Source organism: Electrophorus electricus, chromosome 26, assembly GCF_013358815.1.
Source record: "Electrophorus electricus isolate fEleEle1 chromosome 26, fEleEle1.pri, whole genome shotgun sequence".
NCBI lineage: Eukaryota > Metazoa > Chordata > Actinopteri > Gymnotiformes > Gymnotidae > Electrophorus > Electrophorus electricus.
The window spans coordinates 225,001-244,136 of NC_049560.1; the positions used below are offsets into that span (position 1 = coordinate 225,001).

Consider the following 19,136-nt stretch of genomic DNA (forward strand, 5'->3'; position numbering starts at 1 on the left):
CAACTGTCACCCAGACATCTGACTATACACTTTACATAATAGTTAATTGTAATAAAGAAGAGCTTTTAATCAAACAATAGACAAAGTTTAAGTACTGCTATAGATAAGCACAAGCTTTTTTAGCATCCCATATTGGAATTTATATAAACCTTCTTTATGTTCTGTGCTTTCAACATAAAATATATATTTATGAATGCATCATTTTTCAATTACACAGAGCACTCTGTAACCACCCAAGACGACTCAATTCTAGCTGATAATTGCCTCTTCTGTGTCCTGACTATAAGCACATAACTGAGTTTCTCCAGGCAAACTGCCCCTGCTGCTGGTTAATGAAGTCACTGTCTGCAAAAGCATCAGACACACACACCCACCCAATGCTGTACTGTGACCTCACCGTTCTGCTGGTTCTGCGTGCAGGTGGAGGAGGCAGGGACGTGATGGGTGCTGTGGCTGGCGCGGGCGGGGGGGGCGCAGGAGGCTGCACTTCACCCAGGGGGTCCCGTGCAATCAGCATGCGCACACAACTACCACAGGCCTGCAGTACCTGCACCACCTGCTCGCTGGACAGCCCCCGCGTAAGTGTCTCTCCAATCCGCAGGATGTGGTCACCAGTCCTGAGCCGCCCATCCTGAGATGGGGAGTATGGGAAACAGGGGAGACATTTTTATATATATAATAAAGGAATTAAGTAAATAAAGCAAATGAAGTGAACGGATGAGTGAATAAAGTGAAAGAATAGTATCAGTGAGGGGAGCTGGCGTGATCTGGAGTTCTGCAATCAAGTCCAACTGGCTCTGATGAGAAAACAAATGACCAATTTCTTCCATTTCCATCAAAGTTCAGTGCCATATTACTGTAAATTCAGGCAAATAAACTAGTCACAAAGTGAGCAAGTCAGACAAGCTAGGATGGCCAGCACAGCCACCTGGAGGTAATCTGAGAACATCTATGCCTTTACCAAACAAGAAACAGAAATACTTGTGGCGATTGGAAATGCAATTTTGTTAACTTTAATGAAATATCCATGGTAACTCACTAAATACCCTAAATAGACAAGAAAAAGAAGAAAATTAAAATAATGACGAAGACGATGAAGACGAAGAGGAGGATGGTCAGAATGAAAATGAAGATGAAAATAAAGGGAGAAAAAAAAACAAAAAAAACAACAACAACAACTTTTAAAAACATTTTTTGGGCAGAAAGAACCATAATCCACTCTCCAACACAGTCACCAACTAAAGCACACATTTACAACCTAATCTGGCTGAGCCCCAAACAGGTGCCAGAAACAGTGTAATAACTCGCCGAGTTAAAGGACAGCTCTCACAAGGCCTTTCCTTTGCCTGGCTAAACCCAGTGACGTAATCTTCTGCTAGAGGACTTGAGCAGAATGAACTACAGGAGGAAAAGGATAGACTAAAGAATCTTTACACACAGACAGGCGAGGAGAACATTGTGGCATTGTGCAGAAAGGACACATGAAATGGCGTTTTGATGCTGTACGTGCGAGACAAATCTGCACGTCCCAGCGCTGCCTGTGTGTTCAGGACAGCAGGGGTGCATTGAAGCCTGGTGCAGCCATTAAAAGCTGAAATGGGAAACGCCAGGGATAACAAAGCTCCAATTTTGACAGCTTTTTTGGAGCATAAGATCCAGTGATGTGTGAAATGCAAGTGCTGTGCCTTTTGAACAAGAAGGGTTTTGTTGCCTGAGCTTTGGACACTGGCAGGAAGAGGAGAGGGGCTGAGTGTGTGTGGTTTCAAAACAGGACAGTGTTCTTTTTTCAATGCCTGCCCCTTTTATTGTAACCCAATTCAAGAGGGTACAGTGGAAATCAACTGGTTTTTTTTTTTGTTTTTTAAGTCATGTTCCCATGGTAAATATAAGTAGGTTCACCATAGAATAGGCCGGATAAAGAAATCTAAAAAGTTCATTCTATGTGAACTTTTGAATGCAGAGCACTAAGCACATCTTTTCTGCCATGCCCTATAACAGAGAGGTGGTTCTCAACATCACTGTTTTTCAGTTCACTTCCTTCTTTCTAACTGAATGGTTGATACACAGTGATACATTAGTTCTACTGCATGCGCCTCAGTCACCAACACACTTAGAGTCACATTCACAGAGAGAAGACTGCAAATATATAGAGACAGGTCATATATTAAGTACCAACAAGCAGTGCTCCTTTATCTGTGATTGCGTAAAAAATAAATAAATAATAAAAATAAATTTTATATATATATATATATATATATATATATATATATATATATATATATATATATATATATATATATATATATATATATATATTATACACACACACACTAAGTAGAACAAAAAAAAAAAAGTAAGAATTTAGAAAGTTGCAACAGACAGTGTACGTTCATGAGCTACTCAGGGTTACAGCATCCAAATCACCTTGTATTAAAAGGACTGCGTGTCTTGGATTGAGAGACACTGCGTAGGACACAAACCTTATCAGCAACGGTGTTTGGTACAATAGTACGCACAATGACTCCAGTGGTCTTGCCACCCACGATCCCAAAACCCAGGCCTGAGCCATCATTCATCAGCTCAATCTCCTCCACATGTCCCCACTTATCCTGTAAGACACACACACACACACACACACACACACAGAAAATAACTAAAATATCCATGCTTGAGGGGAAATCAACAATAGTCAAATACATTCACAAATGTTCATACATTATAACAATTACAACAAATGTTCAACAATACACTTAGTCATTTATTTTAAATCAGCAACATCAACTGACGTCAGGTTGTCTCAGTTTGAGCCCTCAAACTGGATACTTAAATTAGAGCTCTTTAGTTAAGTTTCAACACAACAGTGTGACTAGACAATGGGTTCACTAAAGTAGAACAACTATGACCTGGATCCATACATCAACAGAGAGCTCTTACAAGCCAAAAATTCTAATGAACGTGTTAAATGTCACACACAAGTCACTGATCAATGTCAGGGTCAGGAAACCCCAGGTGTGTCTTTCCATGTCTGTTTTAACTCACTGCTCCTACATTACCCATGCTCCTAATCACCAGACTCTCCTTGGGCACTTATTAATGACCTGCAATCAGAACATTTCGTTTCTATTATTACTTGCCCCTTATCTGATGGGTGACTTCCTCAGCAATTTTCGCACGTCTAATGAAACCCTCCCTTTGCTGTTCCATCGCAACCCTCTCAGGAGACAAAACTTCTCACTAGCACTTATCCTTTCGCAAAAAGAAAAGAACTTTACAAGATAAGAACTTGAGAGCCTGAGCTACAGCCATTCGTTAGCAGTTTCTGAGGGTGACAAGAGAGTTTGACTGGTCTGTGCTATTTTTGTCAGTGTATCTTTGTCTTTTAATTGTAAATCTGACAATGACGAAAATGATATAGACAAAGGAAAACATGTGAAGAGAGATGGAAATAAGGATTCATAAAAAGATACCTGCTCCATAAAAGAGATACCATCACAAAATAAACATAACAATATGGGGCTAAATATCTAATACAAACATTTTTAAGGCTATAGTGTAATTAAACAGCTATATATTAGTGACTTAGTAAAAAAAAAAAAAAAAAAAAAAAGAGTAATTGAGTTTTAATTAGAAAGTCATGGTGGGAGATGAGGCCTAAGAGCACTTGGATTCTGGGAAGAAGACTCCTCGGGGGGGGGGGGGGAAAGAGAGAGTCAGGGAAGATGCTGCCCTGATGTGCCTCCTGGGTCAGGCATCGCCAGGCCAGTGTGCAGCAGAGCTGAGCCCGTTCTGAAACGCTCCTGAGCACTATAATTAGGATTCAAGAGGAGTTTTTAAGCCTTGGAAGGCCAGGCTCATGGAGAGACCAAGGCAGCAGGGCACGGGAAGCAAGGGAAAACATAGCAAAGTTAGCTGGTGCGGCACGCCTTTTAAGGCACAGGGCTATGAATCAGTGATCCCCTGGAGCCTGGACAATCTTACATAGATAAATATTTTTTCAGCTTTGCAAAATAAGGGAACAGACTGAGGCAGGGAGGGGATTTAGAGATTGTTTAAATATAGGCTTTACAAATAGGACATGCTGTGGTTCTGTAGACTGATGTCTTCACTGTTAGGCTTGTTGAGATAAATCTATTAAAGGTCATGTAAGAATAAACAAATTTCTTCAGAGTCTGACTGACACATGCGAAAACTTAGAAACTGATATTCATTTAAGAATGCACTCTTCTTCCTCATGAGCTATATCTACTGTAAATGCTGTGCATAAATTACAACACAAACCAAAAAGGTGAGTATACACTGTGTGCACAAGTATTAGGCAAGAGAGTATTTTGACCATAACATCATTTTTATGCATATTGTCCAACTCCAAGGTGTATTAACAGTGAATGCTTAGTGGATTTAAGCATATAATGTGATGTGCATTTGTGTAATGAGGGAGGGTGTGGCCTAAGGAGATCAACAACTTATATCAAGGTGTGCATAATTGTTAGGCAGCTTCTTTTCCTCAGACAAAATGGGCCAAAAAATAGATTTAACTGCCTCTGAAGTCAAAATTTTTTTGAATAATTTTATATATTTCTCCCCCCCCCCTTTCTTTTTTCCAGAGGGATGCAGCACTTTTAAACTTGCTAAGATATTGGGGCATGATCACAGAACCATCAAATGTTTTGTTACAGATAGTCAACAGGGTCATAAGAAACGTGTTGAGAAAAGAAATGCAAATGAACTGCCAAAGATTTGAGAGGAATCAAACATGAAGCGACCAGGAACCCGTTATCCTCCAGTGCGGTCATATGCCAGACCTGCAGCCTACTTGGAGTGCCCAGAAGTATAAGGTGTTCAGTACTCGGGGACATGACCAAGAGAGGAAATGCTGAAACCCAACCACCACTGAACAAGACACATAAGATGAAACATCAGGATTGGGCCAAGAAATATCTGAAGACAGATTTTTCAAAAGGTTTTATGGAATGAGATGAGAGTGACTCTTGACAGACAGATGGATGGGCCCGTGGCTGGATCAGTAACGGGCACAGAGCTCCACTTCGACAGACGCCAGCAAAGTGGAGGTGTGGTACTGTTATGGGCTCATATTATTAACAAATTAGCTAGTTTACATTAACATTTATATTTCATGTGTTAAAGCTAGTTGGACCTTTTCGGGTTGAAGATGAACTCAAAAATCAACTCTCAAACCTACTGCCAGTTTTTAGAAGACACTTTCTTCAAGCAGTGGTACAGGAAAGTCTGCATCTTTCAAGGAGACCATGAATTTTATGCAGGACAATGCTCCATCTCATGCACGAAGTAGTCCAATGCGTGACTAGCCAGTAAAGGCCTTAAAGATGAAAGAATAAATGACATGGCCTCCTTTCCTCACCTGACCTAAACTCTATTGAGAACTTGTGGGCCCTTCTTAAACAGGAGATTTAAAGTAAAGGAAAACAGTACAGCTCTCTGCATAGTGCCTGGAATACTGTGGTTGCTCCTGCATAAAAAGTTGATTGTCAACAGATTAAGAAACTGACAGACTCCATGAATGGAAGGCTTATGACTGTTATTGAAAAGAAGGGTGGCTATATTGGTCACTTTTTTTTGTTTGTTTGTTTGTTTGTTTTGAAATGTTTATTTGTAAATTGAGTTGTTTGTTATTCTCACCAACAACCAACTGATGGGAAAATTTCTGTTTTTCATTTATTTGCATAATAATTCTGCACATTAATAGTTACCTAGATATTCTCCTAAGAAAGCCAAAACGTCACTTTTACGGTCTTAAATATTCAGGTTTGAGGTTTAACAACATTTTGGATTGACAGAGCATTGTTCAATATTATTATTATTATTATTATTATTATTATTATTATTAATAATAATAATAATAATAATAATATGAGTCCTCAAAAATACAACTTGCTTAATAATTGTGCACACAGTATAAATGCTATGTTTTCCCAACTGCAGCCTCTACGTTTAGATTTGTTATCCAGACGCTGCTGGACTCTCATGTAAAGCTGTATTTGTCACAAAATCTAATTTTCTTCCGATACAGCATGCCAAGTGGGAATTTCAGCAGAATGATAAAAAAGATCAGGGCTGGCTATTACTCTGTTACAGCCAATCATGACATTTGGTGACAGGTAGTTAAGCCTGGCAACAAGCAATCAAATAAAACCCAGACTTTTGCCTTGTGCTCCATTAAACTCGACCTCGTGAGAACTATCACATGAATTAAACAAAGGCAAAGGCCTGGTTTTGATATGCAGGACATGGCTTCCATCCAAGGGTATTAAAACAATACGAGTGGTAAAAAAGCATGTTAAAAAGGCCCAGAAATACACAGAACTAAGCAGGCTGAAATCAATCTAAAAAAATGTATTTTCTTTTAAAATCTCCATGCCCTAGCTCTCTGTGTGGTTTCACACCAACACCTTCTCAAAGCAGTATTTAATTAAGGTGGCCAAAGGGGAGCGACTATTTATAGGTAGAGTCTTTAATTAGCTTCTTCTTATGGCTGATGAGCTCTTCCAAGCTCATTCTCCTTCTTAGAGAGTTAATTTCTCACACTTGGTGAAAGAGGACCATTCAGCCAATCAGAGCATTCACGTTTGCCCAACTAGATTCCCTCCCGCTCACTTCGAAGGTAAAAATTACCTGTGTTTTTTGGCCGTCTAGGAGTTAGGGGAAATGCAATTTTATTAGTTTTATTTTTTTCCCCAAAGGGCTCCTTCAATTGTACATTCTGATTATGGATGACTTAATGAACCATGAAACCTATTTTAAACCAAAAACAGAGGAAACGGTCCACCAGTTGAACATATACATACTAAGAAATAATACATTTAGATATGCAAATACCTAAACACTTGATAAAGAAAACTAAATTCTTAGAAAGGGCCTAGGGCCACACTTCTAGGATCTGAGTCAGTGCCCATAGTAAATGCATGAATAACAGAAAACACTCGTTCACTTTGGTAAAAATCACCCGAACTGGCCTTACCGTATGAACAGATCCAGATGGGAGAAGGCCTAGTTTGGCTGCAGTGTCTCTGACCACCACTAGCTCCACTCGATCCTTCTGTTGTTGCAGCAGAGCAAGGGCCTGTTGCTGGGTTACACTCTGGTCCAGAGCAATCCCATTGATGGCCAGAATCTGGTCATTCTCCTGCAACCTGCCATCTCTAAGCATTGGCAGAGACCTTTAATTAAACAGCATTCTTCCTTAAAAGATTTATTGTAGTTCTTTGGTCAGGGACCTTTGAGACTTATTTTATTTCTTATGAATAAATATCATTAATTGAATGAAAAGCAAATTTTATGGATCATTGCTCTCTTCCCTAAATTCATCGTTACTAATGGCTACCATGGGCATAACGCTTGGAAGTACTGGAGTGTTGAGCTCACCTTGCTGCAATGCTCCCGGGCTGCACCTGTTTGATGAAGACTCCATGAGCGCCCACTCCATCAGGCCTCAGACCCACCACACTGAAGCCCAAGCCTCCAGACACAGGCCTGGAAAGGTTCACATGCTCCATCTTTCTCCCCTGTGGAGGACCCGCATGTAATGAGATGCATATTTGAGGTTAGGTATTGTAGAAACAAGAGGGTTGTTGGTGTGCATGCATGTATGTTTGTGTGTGTGTTTACGTGAGATGATGATGTAAGGGTATTATGACAAATAATGCAAAACTACCCATCTATTGATAAAAATTCTATTAACCAAACACATTAGATATGAGTAGAAAAAAGTAGTTGTTAGAGCCACACACACACGCGCAAAAAAAACAAACCCAGAAAACTACCTCCAGAAGGCCGTCGATAAGGCCTTATCTCTGGTTTCATCACAGACACATAATAGAGAGGACAGAGGAGCGCGTGCCTCACCTTAGCTGCTGCCTGGAGCCACCGTTGTAGCTGCTCTGACGACACAGTGGACACTGTGGTGCCATTGGACGCTACGGAACTCAGACTGCTCCCTGGACGACTAGCGCTCACAATCAGCTGGCCCTTCCTGGAGAAACTGAACTCGCTGGACGCATCAGGTGGCATAGAGTTCAGCTACAGAACAGAAAGAGAGATGGCAAAGGTTCTTGTGTGTAATTTAATTATTACACATTGGGATGAAGGAACTGCTACTGACTATAAGTCTATAAATATCGATAAATAACAAATATACATCATGTCATGAATTAATTAAACCTAATTTTGATTATTGCTGATTGTGCAATATGATGCTTTACACCAGGCACTCAAAATGCACTTTACATGTCAAATGTGAATGTTTGCTACTGTACAGCATAAAGCAATAAGGCAAGAGCAACCATCCCCTATAGGAGGAGGGAAAGTGGGGGGGGGGGGGGGAGAAATCAATACATTCCTCTGCAGTTCTCCCTACTCCCAAACAGGTAATGTATTAATGACCTTTAGACTCACATTGTGGAAACTTATCAGTCTTCTGCTTATTTAGGCCGGGCTGACGGAGCAGGTTCCTGGCCATTTCATCAATATGTCTCAGACAAGGCAGTTACTCAAACCAAGACAGTAGATATTAAGGCTTGATAGATCCACAAAACAGAAATTCTCAGCCACCCGCCTTAGTATACACAATAGGTTTTCACCTGACGCATTCGTGGGTACTTGTCTGACCTTCCCAGCACTTAGAATATGAAAGCAAGCTTCCGTTATTGCCATTATCTTAATTTGGCAAGTGGATTGTTTATTGTGTAGAGGGTTCTTGTGTCAATAAAACCTCCGGCTGAATACAAATACCAGCAAGGGGGTTTCAATGTCTCCACTCAGCAGTAGAGAAGCGTGATGTGTATACTCTGAAACTGCAGCAGTGGAAGCAGTAGCTATTCACCTTCATCTTTAAGGAACTTAAAGATAACAATGGCCAAATTAATAACTGTATATGACAAATGACAATAACTGTATTAAACTGACAACACTCACAAAAGCACCATCACTGGAAATAACAGAGATATGGTTGAAGAATACTCGTCAAACAGGCCGATTCTGTCCGACATAGCTACGCGTGTTGTTACTGCTGAGCCAAGTCTAACCTGGTCTTTGAGCTGTTTGACGGAGTGCTGCAAGGTCAGTATGCGGCCGAGCAGAGGGCTCTGCAGGGCCTCCTTCAGTGCTCCCAGCCTATCACTATGAGTCCATTCCTCACGCTGCACAAGCTTCGACTGCAGCCTCTCCAAGGCCTGGAGTACCTGCTGGCGCTCGACTGCAGTCACTGAACATGAACATAATCACACACACACTGAAAACACTAATAACTACAATGCTTGACTACAATTTGTGGAAATATACCATACCTGTCGGTACATTTTCATACATTGCTCTTCCCTTGAAGCCTGGTGTGGTTGATTTTGAAGAAGCGCAAACATAGAACGGACATGAACAATGCAAGATTAAATCTGTTTTAGCAACACTTAGGTTATGTACATTATAACGACCTCACATATCCTTGTTGGAAAAGGAGAATGTGCTTGTACACCTGTAGATGTGAAAGTTGTCACGTTCTCACACGTTGAACACATGGCTGACGGAAAGTTATTTTGAGTAATTATTTTTAAAACACATTTTCGAAAAGCAGAACAATTACACGAGGGTCCAAGCTGTTATTTCAGACGCTACCATGGCCAGTTTCGGTATGCTCGTAGAGCTAACGAATTAGCCACCGTTATTATGATCAACCACAAAAAAAAAAGGTTCCACTACTAAGCTGCAAATGATGACAAATGCTTTACCGGTTCACTAAATGTTTTTAGAGTGAGCTACAAGTTCCCAGGAATAACGTTTGACGTCTAACAGAACACTGAAACAGCTGTTTAAGCGAAGTTTCGACTGAGATTTTGTTGTTTTCAGCGCCCTTTCCTTACCTGTTGGACGGAAGTAATATGAGGTTTCTCGCCTCACCTTAAAACAGGAAGTTAACTTAATGAAAGCAGCTAGGTTAGCTAACTGCATTTAAAGCACAGTGCACATCCCCTAAAATAAACTGTATTCAGAAAGAAAAAAGGTGTTGTGGTCACACATTCCTCTAGGATAAAGTTAGTTTGAGTTGCAAACACTGCACTTGTCCTAATATAGCGTAACACACAGCTAGTAGCTAACACTAACAGGTGCACTAACGCTACTGTGTGAAACTGACGCACCATTACCAACTTTAAGACCAAGTGCATCTTTTTAGAACTATTTCAACCCAGAACTCTTAACCAGAGTCGTGTTGAGATGCACCATATCTATTAATGCACAAACCTGCTGTCTGTCCCTTACGTCAAGACTTCTAGCGGGTGTTTCGGTAGGTATTAGCAGGTTGACTTAACTGAGCTGGCTGGCTGTGCTGAAGCGGATTAGCTAGCTGGCTAGCGAAACTTTACTAGCTCGTCGGTTAGCTAGTTATATCAAAACAAACTAATTAAAAGTTCTACGGAACCCGTAGATTCAAACTCTATCTGATAACACAACTCCATTTCATTGACGGGGCGGTCAAACTAACGCTCTTTAAAAACAAAAACCACCGGCTAAACCCTCACAGGACACAAATCTTCGGTTACTTTTCTAACGGTTTGTCTCTTTAAAAGGGTTTTAGGTCACGTGACTGCCGCTTCCAACATGGCCGCGACCTGGAATGGCCTGTTCTGCGCGCTGCTCTGCTCGACTTTACCTCAGATCGTCACGAATAACGCTGATGGCTGTGCAGACCTCCGTGTGGGACAATATCCTCTGATAAAGGAGAGGAAGAAAGGCAGTTTAACGCTGCTCGGTGTGGCTAGCTAACGCTGACAGGAGTTAGGATAGTTCGTTAGCTAGGCTAGCTAGCTAGAGTAGTGAAAGCTGGGCCAGCTAATGGACTGTGTCTCGCACACAAACAGCATTTGTAAGGGAGTGAATTAAATCTGATATTGGATTAGTAGTGCGCTACGATACATCTACGACAGCGTTGTTGTTGCTGACCACTTTTAAGATGGTTGTTATGTGTGTACATACATACACACAGCGGTGGGGTACTGGGTAACCGTTTCCCCTTCCTTTTTACTGGGAGTCCATGTTCCACTTTGCGACATTGTCATTTGATGACAGTTTTATTCCTCTGGTAAATAGCATTACTATGTCTGAATTTTAAAAAATGAACCCAATTTTCCTTGATAATTTCAAGTATCTTTGCAAAAGCCCTAAAATTGATGATGCAACTCAAGAGCCAGAAAATTGCAAGGATCTTCTGGCATGGGGTAAGTTATAGTATTTCAGTTCAAAGATAACTTTTACAGACAGTTGTTTTGTTTTTGTTTTTAGGATTCATAAAGTGCAGTTTTTTGATTTATACATTATTCCTTGTACAACATTTATCATTCATTGTTTTCAGTGGAATGCCTTCCTGCACCTAACATCACCTGTTTGCTGTCAAATGGGACCAAGTTCAGATTCAGTGGGGAGGAGGTTGGATTTAATAAAAGTGTACCATGTCGTAATGTGTATGTTAACACTTCCTCAATTTGCATGAACAAATAGTAAACATACGGAATGTGTTTGTACATACTATTATTCCTATTGCATATTGATGACAGTGTTTTCTCTTCTGCTAGGACTGGTTATTCCTACAAAGTAGCTGTTGCTTTGTCACTGTTTGTGGGTTGGCTGGGTGCAGATCGTTTCTATTTGGGCTATCCAGCTCTAGGTAAATCTTTACCCTATGAGGGCCTGGTAGTATCTAGCTACTAATTTCTCCAGGTTAATTAATAAATTACATCACCTTGCTATGTAGTAACTATGTTTTTGCTCATTTGTTACTTCGTTACATATGCAAGTAGAATCACTTTTCCTTTTCATCTGTTTAATATTTCATAGCAACCGAGTTTTGTTGGACTTCAAGTTAACCAGGGCTGAAATGTTCTAGAGTTGACAGCATTTTTATTTATTTCCATTTTGAGGACACATTTTTCCACCAGATGTGTAGTTGGGAGTATCACGGATATTAAACAATGCTGTTTAACTTTGTGTGCTTTTCTACAGTTCATCATTCATAATTCAGTTCCATCATTGCACCTCACTGCTCTGAATAGTGTATTTTCTATTCTGTGAAACAGTCCCCAGCTTAGCTTTGATTACAGTGCAGTGATCAATATGTTACATATATGGTTTATATGGTATAAGAGGGAGGCTACTGGGTCGAAGAGAAAACATTCAGCTTCAAGCCTCTAATGAAATTTCATGTTCCCATTAATCATCAACTGTTTTTTCCAAACAAGTAGTTCTTTATGATATTGCCCAAATAGTTCCTGCTTTATCCCTTTTGTAACTGTTAACAAAATGTATCAGCAAGAGTACAGTCATTTACTAGTGTGTTTTTTTTTTTTTCTCTCAGGATCCAAATTTGGGCCAGTGAATAAATCCTGGGGGAAATTGGCATTTGCTGTGAGGAAATGAACACTCCTAACATTCTCACCTAGCTCTCACTGTAACGTTAATGCCAAAGGAGAGCAGGATGCGGTGGGAGGCACTTGTTTTCTACCTCTCACTCCACATTTTAAGGCCATTCTTCTCAGCAAAGCACCTGCTGAAGCACAAAAGGCCCTAGTAACTGAAGGCCATGTGTGCACGTGTGCGTGTATGTGTGTGAGGAGCAGGTGAGCTGAGAGCCCACACGGTGCTGGAGCCAGACCAGAAGGCGCTGAGAACTGCACCTGGTCTGGCCTGACCTCCGAGCTGCTGCACCATTCAGCTCTTGAGACCCAGCCTCGCAGGGCTGCCCAGTCACTCTGCTGACAGCCCTTTTGAAATCAGTGCTGGAATCGACACACTTAAGTCTCTCAATGACCAATTATCAGTGCCATTACTAACGATTAACAGTAATTATGTTTGAATTACTGGATGGGAGAGGATTAATTAATTGCAATTCTGGACCTCTAATGGTTTATGTCGAGCAGTTATTCAGGGTGTATCTAAATGGTTGTGCTGAGAATGGAAAATGTTGACTTTCTTCATTTCTGGAAACAACACATTATGACTGCGAACTGTGAGCGTCCGTCTGAATGCCATCCTCCTCTGGCTCTTTGCATGTCCTCCTTTTGAAGATGTTTTGCACACAGTGTGACCATAGGCCACAAGTTTCTCAGCTTCTAACGCGTGAGCTGATCCCTTTATTCTCGCCCCTCATGGCACCTGTGGAAGTTCTTTGACCTACAAAAAACCTGCTACTGACTGACTTCAAAGCCTCAGCAACAGCCTGCAACAAAATAAGCAATCAAACAAGGTCCCCTGGCGGATGAGCTTTATTTGCCTGTATAGCCTGGCATCTGTCCTCAGAACAGTTTGCGTGGACCTCGTACAGCTCGGTAGACATACAGGACTGTGGCAGGGTGTCGATACATAGCTACATAGTCATAACCTGCTGTTTGTATTTTTTTTTTTTCCTAGGACTGCTTAAGTTCTGCACGGTGGGTTTCTGTGGAATTGGAAGCCTGGTAGACTTCATACTGATATCCATGCAGGTATGTAGGACTGAGTTAGGACTTTTGAGGACCTGTCTGATTGTGAATGTGTTGCAGCTGCTCGTGCTGCTGTAATGACAATATTAGAAGGATTTTATTGTCATTAAAAATGGCATGATTTAGAACTAAATGACTGTAAATACAGGACTTTTTTCTTACTGAGTTTGTATAGTTTGTATAGATCAATTCCCCTACACTTACAAAAAATAGAGGGAACATTCATCTTGGTTCTTGGGTAAAAAAACAATGCTGTAACAGATATGCCTATTTGACCAGCTATCAATTCCCTGAACAGTTTTGTGGCATGAATACCTTTGGTCACTTTTCAGAAAGTAGAAGGGTGTGACATTTCATTTGTCAAAGACATTTTGTTTCTGCAAACAGAGAAACCACTTTAAACCCTATAGACATAGAGCCTCACAAAGCCATTCGCCTCCTTTGTGTGTGTGTGTGTGTGTGTGTGTGTGCGTGCGTGCGTGCGTGCGTGTGTGTGTGTGTGTGTGTGTGTGTGTGTGCGTGCGTTTCGTGTGTGTGTAGCACCTGTGTCTCTGTGCTTTCCTCTCTGGCAGCTCCTGTTCTGTGAAAGAGTCTAATGAGTGCACTCTGTTTCGCCCCAAACCCACCCCACTCTGACTGGGCACCAGCTCCCTCAGGAAATACCCCCCCCCCCCATTAAGGGGCCCAAGCCGGATGGTCTTTGGGAGTTAGGGGAGTAGTCCGTTTGTCGTGTTGTTAGGGCTATACTCAGCTTCTCTGTCCTCATTATTCTCTCCAGACCTGAATGAAGCTTTACACAGCTGAAGCATATATACATCCCCCCCCAAAATTCACCTCCTCTCTCACACTTCTTCACCACATGCTTATGCATGCGGCTGACTGACGACTCTGGAAATGATTCTTGGTGAAAACGTACAGTGCATACGTGTTTGATTTAATGTGTGTTTCTAGGCCACCCGGCTGGCTGGCAATAATCATTTAACTTTGAGAAGTTTTATAGATGAACTGGGGAAGACATGTGCTGCAGACACAGTGCTGCTAGCTCAGAGCTCGTGTCAAACGATACCATGTGTTCTAGAAAGTTCGGTTGCTGTAGTAAGCCTATAACACCTCATTCCTCTGGACGCAGCTATGTTGGATCGGAGGGCTAAATCACGCTGTCAGCAGTGAATCCCTACTGAAAACCCGGTTTAGGCTACATCAAGGCTTTTGATCTGTGTCCGGAAAGCCCTTGTGCTCTTTAAATCTTTAAATTCCAGCCATTTTGGAACTCCTCACCTTTAAAACCATAAGATATAGAATCCCTCACAGATAAAACAAGCCTTCGTCTGTCCTTCCTTGGCCCTCTCTGCTGACATGACTGTGCTCTCTTACCAGCAGAGAAATGGTGCCTTTCTCCCTTTTAATTATTTTAATTTAGATTTATTTATTTATTTATTTTTAAATGGCCCAGCACTTTGATTAACAGGGGGTCTCAGAGTGTTTATTGTTCTCCTAATGTCTTATTGAAGGCCCTGAGAGAGCAATGCTTTTAAGAAGTACGGCTGGCACGGCTCACTGCTGCACGCTTACACTCTCAATTAGCTGTACGCTTGTCCGGCTGCTCCGTTTTTTAAAGCGTGACATTTTTGATGAAGAGGATCTCTTCCCCTGAGAGTCCATTTATGCCCAGTGCTCAACGTTCTAGCGCCATATTTCACCTCCGTCCCTCTTAGCGGAGTTGGCTGGGACGCCTCCCGCTGCTAATGAATAAACACCTAGTGCATGTTGGTATTATTTATATTCATCGATTCTGTCCGGCCAGTCATGCCTGGCTTTTCCGACTTGCACTTGAAGATCAATGGCGACGTGTAACTTTTCGATTTGCTCTGATTTGCTAAAGAGACGGGAGAGGTGTGTGTGTGTGTGTGTGTGTGTGTGCGCGCGCGTGTGTGTGCGCGCGCGTGTGTGCGCGCGCGTGTGTGTGCGCGCGCGTGTGTGCGCGCGTGCGTGTGTGTGCGCGCGCGTGTGTGTGTGTGCACTCATGTACCATCCCCTATAGCCTCTCTAATGTTGCCACACCAAAGCAAAGTGACCCAGTCGGCCTCCGTCAGGGCATCTGTAACAGCGGCTGTACAGGTGGAGGAGTTCTAATCGGGCTGACGTAGACGGCAGAGTCAGTGCTCTGTGCGTGCTCCTTGGTGGGTCTTTTCCCCAAGCCAGACGCATGTTGCCATTGTCATGAGGCGGAGCAGGGCTCAGCGCAGAGGCTGTGAGCACACAGACCTGCAGGAAGTCATTACACCATTCACGTGCCGTGCTCTGACAGCAGCCGGACACGGCGGAGTTCCGCCCATGATCTCATCCTGCTCCCATCGCAGCGCGGACCATGTGGGACCTGGAGTGAGCTTCACTAGGACTACAGTCAAACTCAGAATCTGTCTTCTCTAATAAAACTGCCTCTAACTCAATAATGCCTAAAGACTTTGGTGTGAGAGTTCTTGGTCACTGGTTGACATGTCGTATATAAATCGTGTATAAATCAGTCCTGTGACTGGGCTCTTAAAAGATGACTTGTATATGTCCCTTCAGATTGTAGGTCCGTCTGACGGGTCAGATTACATCGTAGACTATTACGGGGCACGGCTCACGCGACTCTCCATAACCAACGAGACCTACAGGAGAACGCAGATATCTCCGTGAGCAGGTGAGAAACCCTGTATGTCACAATAAAACTGTCCACTTTGATCCCTTTTTACAGGGATCAAGCGATAAAAACTATTACATGAAAGGGGTCAAGGATATAGGCTTATGAGAAAAGTAGCAGATTTATATAGAAAGTTCTTTGGGTGGGTGACCTGCCTGAAGGTTGTGAAGGTCGGCTTGCTGAAGCAACCTCCTGGGGTGCAAAAGGCAAACTGGCAGAGTGAGGACACCTTTGGTTCTGCTGCTCCAGGTTGTTAATCCCCCCCAACACCGGAAGGAGCTCCCCACTCAGGGGACACACCAATCAAATGTCAGTTCCTGCAAAGCAAAGTTCAGCAAAGCACAGAGGGCCACTGCGTACCACCTACCGTCGCTCTCTGCAGACCTAGGCCTTTCCCGCACCGCCCATTGGCCCGCCTGGACATTATCTATCTCCAAAAGAAAATAGTAGTCCCGCTCCGGGGCGCTCCTGCTCTCTCCAGCTCCCCTGCCCCGGCTGCTCCGTGACCGCTACCTCTCCCTGCTTGGTGCAGGCCACGTCGTTGCTAATGGCAGAGACACGTGGAGAAGGATCACATGTGGAGGCCATTAGGAGCACTGGAGTGTTTACATCAGAGGGGAACCGAGGTCGCCGTTCCTTAGCCGAGCAGTGTGTCCTCTCTGTTTGTCTCTCTTCTGTCCTCTCTCCTCTCTCTCTCTGTCTCTCTCTCTCTCTCTCTGCGCCGTTGACCTAAGTCTTGGCCCTTTTCGCACCACTGCCCTTCTGTGCGGTTGGAAGTGGACAGGAGCAGTAAGACTGTGGGGCTCCTGCAGTGATGTGTGTGTGCACACACACTGGCAGCCCCACGCGTCCTTCACGCAGGCGTCCCCGACTCACAATAGACTCGTGTTTCACATTCCATTTTAGGCTGCCAGAACTAGTTTCTCAAGGCTGGTAGATTGAAGCAGGTTGAAGCTTCCACGTGAAGATGTTCCTCACACAGACAAAAGAGAAGCAGAGACATTTGTAACACAGGAGTCATCCCTGGCCATGTGTGTCTCATCTGGCTGGTGGAAAACTGCATTTATCTTCACTACATAGTGTTGTGAACCTGCTTCCAAACATAACTAACGCTTCCTTTTCTCTGGCTTTAGGGGGAACACGGGACTGATATCCAGGATTGTGTCCTGTAAATCTCTGCTTTTCCTTTTTCCAAATGGGAAGATGCAAGGACACACCAGACGTGTGTGTGTGTGTGTGTGTGTGTGTGTAAAGAGTTAGGGCTGCTAGGGGCTGTAAATATGGACATTGAGCTTATTAGCCCTGCTCCCTCCATCTCTCCTCTCTGCTCCCTCCGTCTCTCCTCTCTGCTCCCTCCATTATATCTTCCCTCTTCCTGTTATGAAATGTAAAATGAAATTCATCTATTTATGTTCCTTTGTAATATATTCACTGCAGCACAGTTAAGATCCAAGATGTTTTTGTTGTGTTTTAATTTTGCCACTTGGAACAGTGTAAGTAAAGTTTTACTTCCATGGAACACACCGTGTGTCCGCAGTTTTCTGTCTTGTATGCGTTTAGTACAGCATCCATGTCCCAGAAAATTGTCACACAATGTGCTGTTTGTCACACACTGAAAGTTGCCCTGAAAAAGGTGACCATTCATTCTCCTGTCTGTGATCTTCAGACAATCTGTGTCAGGCCAATGTCAAGCACTCCTTCAATTTCACTCAAGTGCGTCTGCTGGTCTGCACCCACCAGCTCACTCTGCCCGTCATTAATACAACCTCCAATAGAGTCAGCCTCTTCATCACACTCAAGTGATTGCTGCACTGGCCTGTCAGACCTCACCCACTGTGTGTGTGAGTGTGTGTGTGAGTGTGTGTATGTGAGAGAGAGAGAGCGAGCGAGCAAGCATCTTTTACAAACTGTAGTGTCCTTGCCACAACATGCACAGCTCAGCTTGGGTATGTGGAAATGGATTTTTATCTGTTCCCCAGCGTGTATGATAAGTTACCAGAGCTGGTCTGGGACACTAGAGATGCACAAGTCCCTGGAGGCGATCTTTCCATCTATATAAATCCTAACTGTACTTTGACATTGAAAATCCCATACATGTTTACGGCAGCCGAAAACAGGTGATTCTTTAAGCAAGTGCAAGATCAGATTTTTTTTATTGGCAAAAATAATGCAATCTTTAGCTTCTATTTGTACTTTATTTCTGGAATATGTTGATCTCAAACACTGTAAGGAGTCCAAAAAAAAGGGCCTGAGAAAAGCAGCGAGTGGCCAGGTTACTCCCCTGGCCCCGTTACCCTGTTTATACACGGCCACGCTTTGCTCTTCCACCAGAGGAGAGCTTATCAATACAGCAGGAGGATAAGAGGCTGGAGATTTATAGTGCTGTTGCCCAGGAGAGAGAGATGCAGAGCTGGATCCCTCACACCCTTCTCCCACCACCACATGAGCAGGCCATTCCTCATCCAGCCCCAGTGTTTTATGGGTGCGTCGTTCTCTCTCTCTCTCTCTCTCTCTCTCTCTCTCTCTCTCTCTCTCTCTCTCTCCCTCTCTCTCTCCCTCTCTCGGAGAGGTAAGTTATAAAGCCAGAAGGCAGAGCTGGGGTGCGGCTCTCTGCAGTCTGCTCCGTTTCCTCGCCCCCCCCCCCCCCCCCCCCCCCCCCCACGGTATCGCTGGCCCGTGAGAGACGATCCTGCCGTGCAGACCACGTTGATTCCCACACTCCACCAGGGCAGAGGCATGGGGCACGGGGACCAGGAGAGACCGAAGTCTAATCGTTGGCTCTGCAGTGTGTGCGAGTCGATTTATGCCTATACCTGCTGGTGGTGACACCCTCGCAGTCTTGTGCTCCTTCCACACTTGAAGGCGGAGGAATGCAGTCAGGAAAGGGAACTACACCAGCATTCCTTCACCTCTCTTTGGCCTCATGGGACTCGGGCCTGCGGTACAGCTAGACT

The 19,136-nt window shown here is 43.3% G+C and overlaps 2 protein-coding genes across 5 annotated transcripts in view; one reads left to right on the plus strand and one right to left on the minus strand.

Moving 5' to 3' along the window:
• patj (PATJ crumbs cell polarity complex component) overlaps positions 1 to 10,565 on the minus strand; it is an 88,767-nt gene extending 78,202 nt beyond the window's left edge. For 3 of the 4 annotated variants that reach the window (XM_035523399.1, XM_035523401.1, XM_035523398.1), the window contains exons 1-8: positions 9,503 to 9,564; positions 9,321 to 9,359; positions 9,060 to 9,238; positions 7,882 to 8,055; positions 7,402 to 7,541; positions 6,998 to 7,178; positions 2,481 to 2,609; positions 398 to 631 (exon numbers count right to left, since the gene is read on the minus strand). In XM_035523399.1, coding sequence (XP_035379292.1) covers positions 398 to 631; positions 2,481 to 2,609; positions 6,998 to 7,178; positions 7,402 to 7,541; positions 7,882 to 8,055; positions 9,060 to 9,238; positions 9,321 to 9,359; positions 9,503 to 9,545 — 1,119 coding nt within the window. In that variant the 5' untranslated portion in view covers positions 9,546 to 9,564. Of the gene's footprint in view, positions 1 to 397; positions 632 to 2,480; positions 2,610 to 6,997; positions 7,179 to 7,401; positions 7,542 to 7,881; positions 8,056 to 9,059; positions 9,239 to 9,320; positions 9,360 to 9,502; positions 9,565 to 10,266 lie in introns of those variants that run through there. The other variant, XM_035523400.1, reaches the window with a different exon arrangement.
• On the plus strand, positions 10,303 to 17,703 carry tm2d1 (TM2 domain containing 1). The gene is made up of 8 exons (XM_035523402.1): positions 10,303 to 10,309; positions 10,593 to 10,727; positions 11,167 to 11,240; positions 11,375 to 11,483; positions 11,595 to 11,686; positions 13,426 to 13,499; positions 16,068 to 16,182; positions 17,316 to 17,703. Exons 2-7 carry the CDS (start codon positions 10,624 to 10,626, stop codon positions 16,176 to 16,178), a joined length of 564 nt encoding a protein of 187 aa, XP_035379295.1. The 5' UTR covers positions 10,303 to 10,309; positions 10,593 to 10,623; the 3' UTR covers positions 16,179 to 16,182; positions 17,316 to 17,703.
• The last annotated feature ends 1,433 nt before the right edge of the window (positions 17,704 to 19,136 follow it).

Coding starts and splice junctions, on each gene's coding strand:
- tm2d1 (XM_035523402.1), top strand. CDS start 10,624: ATGGCCGCGACCTGGAATGGCCTGTTCTGCGCGCTGCTCTGCTCGACT. Junction 10,728..11,166: donor GCAGACCTCCGTGTGGGACA/ATATCCTCTGAT, acceptor TGATAATTTCAA/GTATCTTTGCAAAAGCCCTA. Junction 13,500..16,067: donor TCATACTGATATCCATGCAG/GTATGTAGGACT, acceptor ATGTCCCTTCAG/ATTGTAGGTCCGTCTGACGG.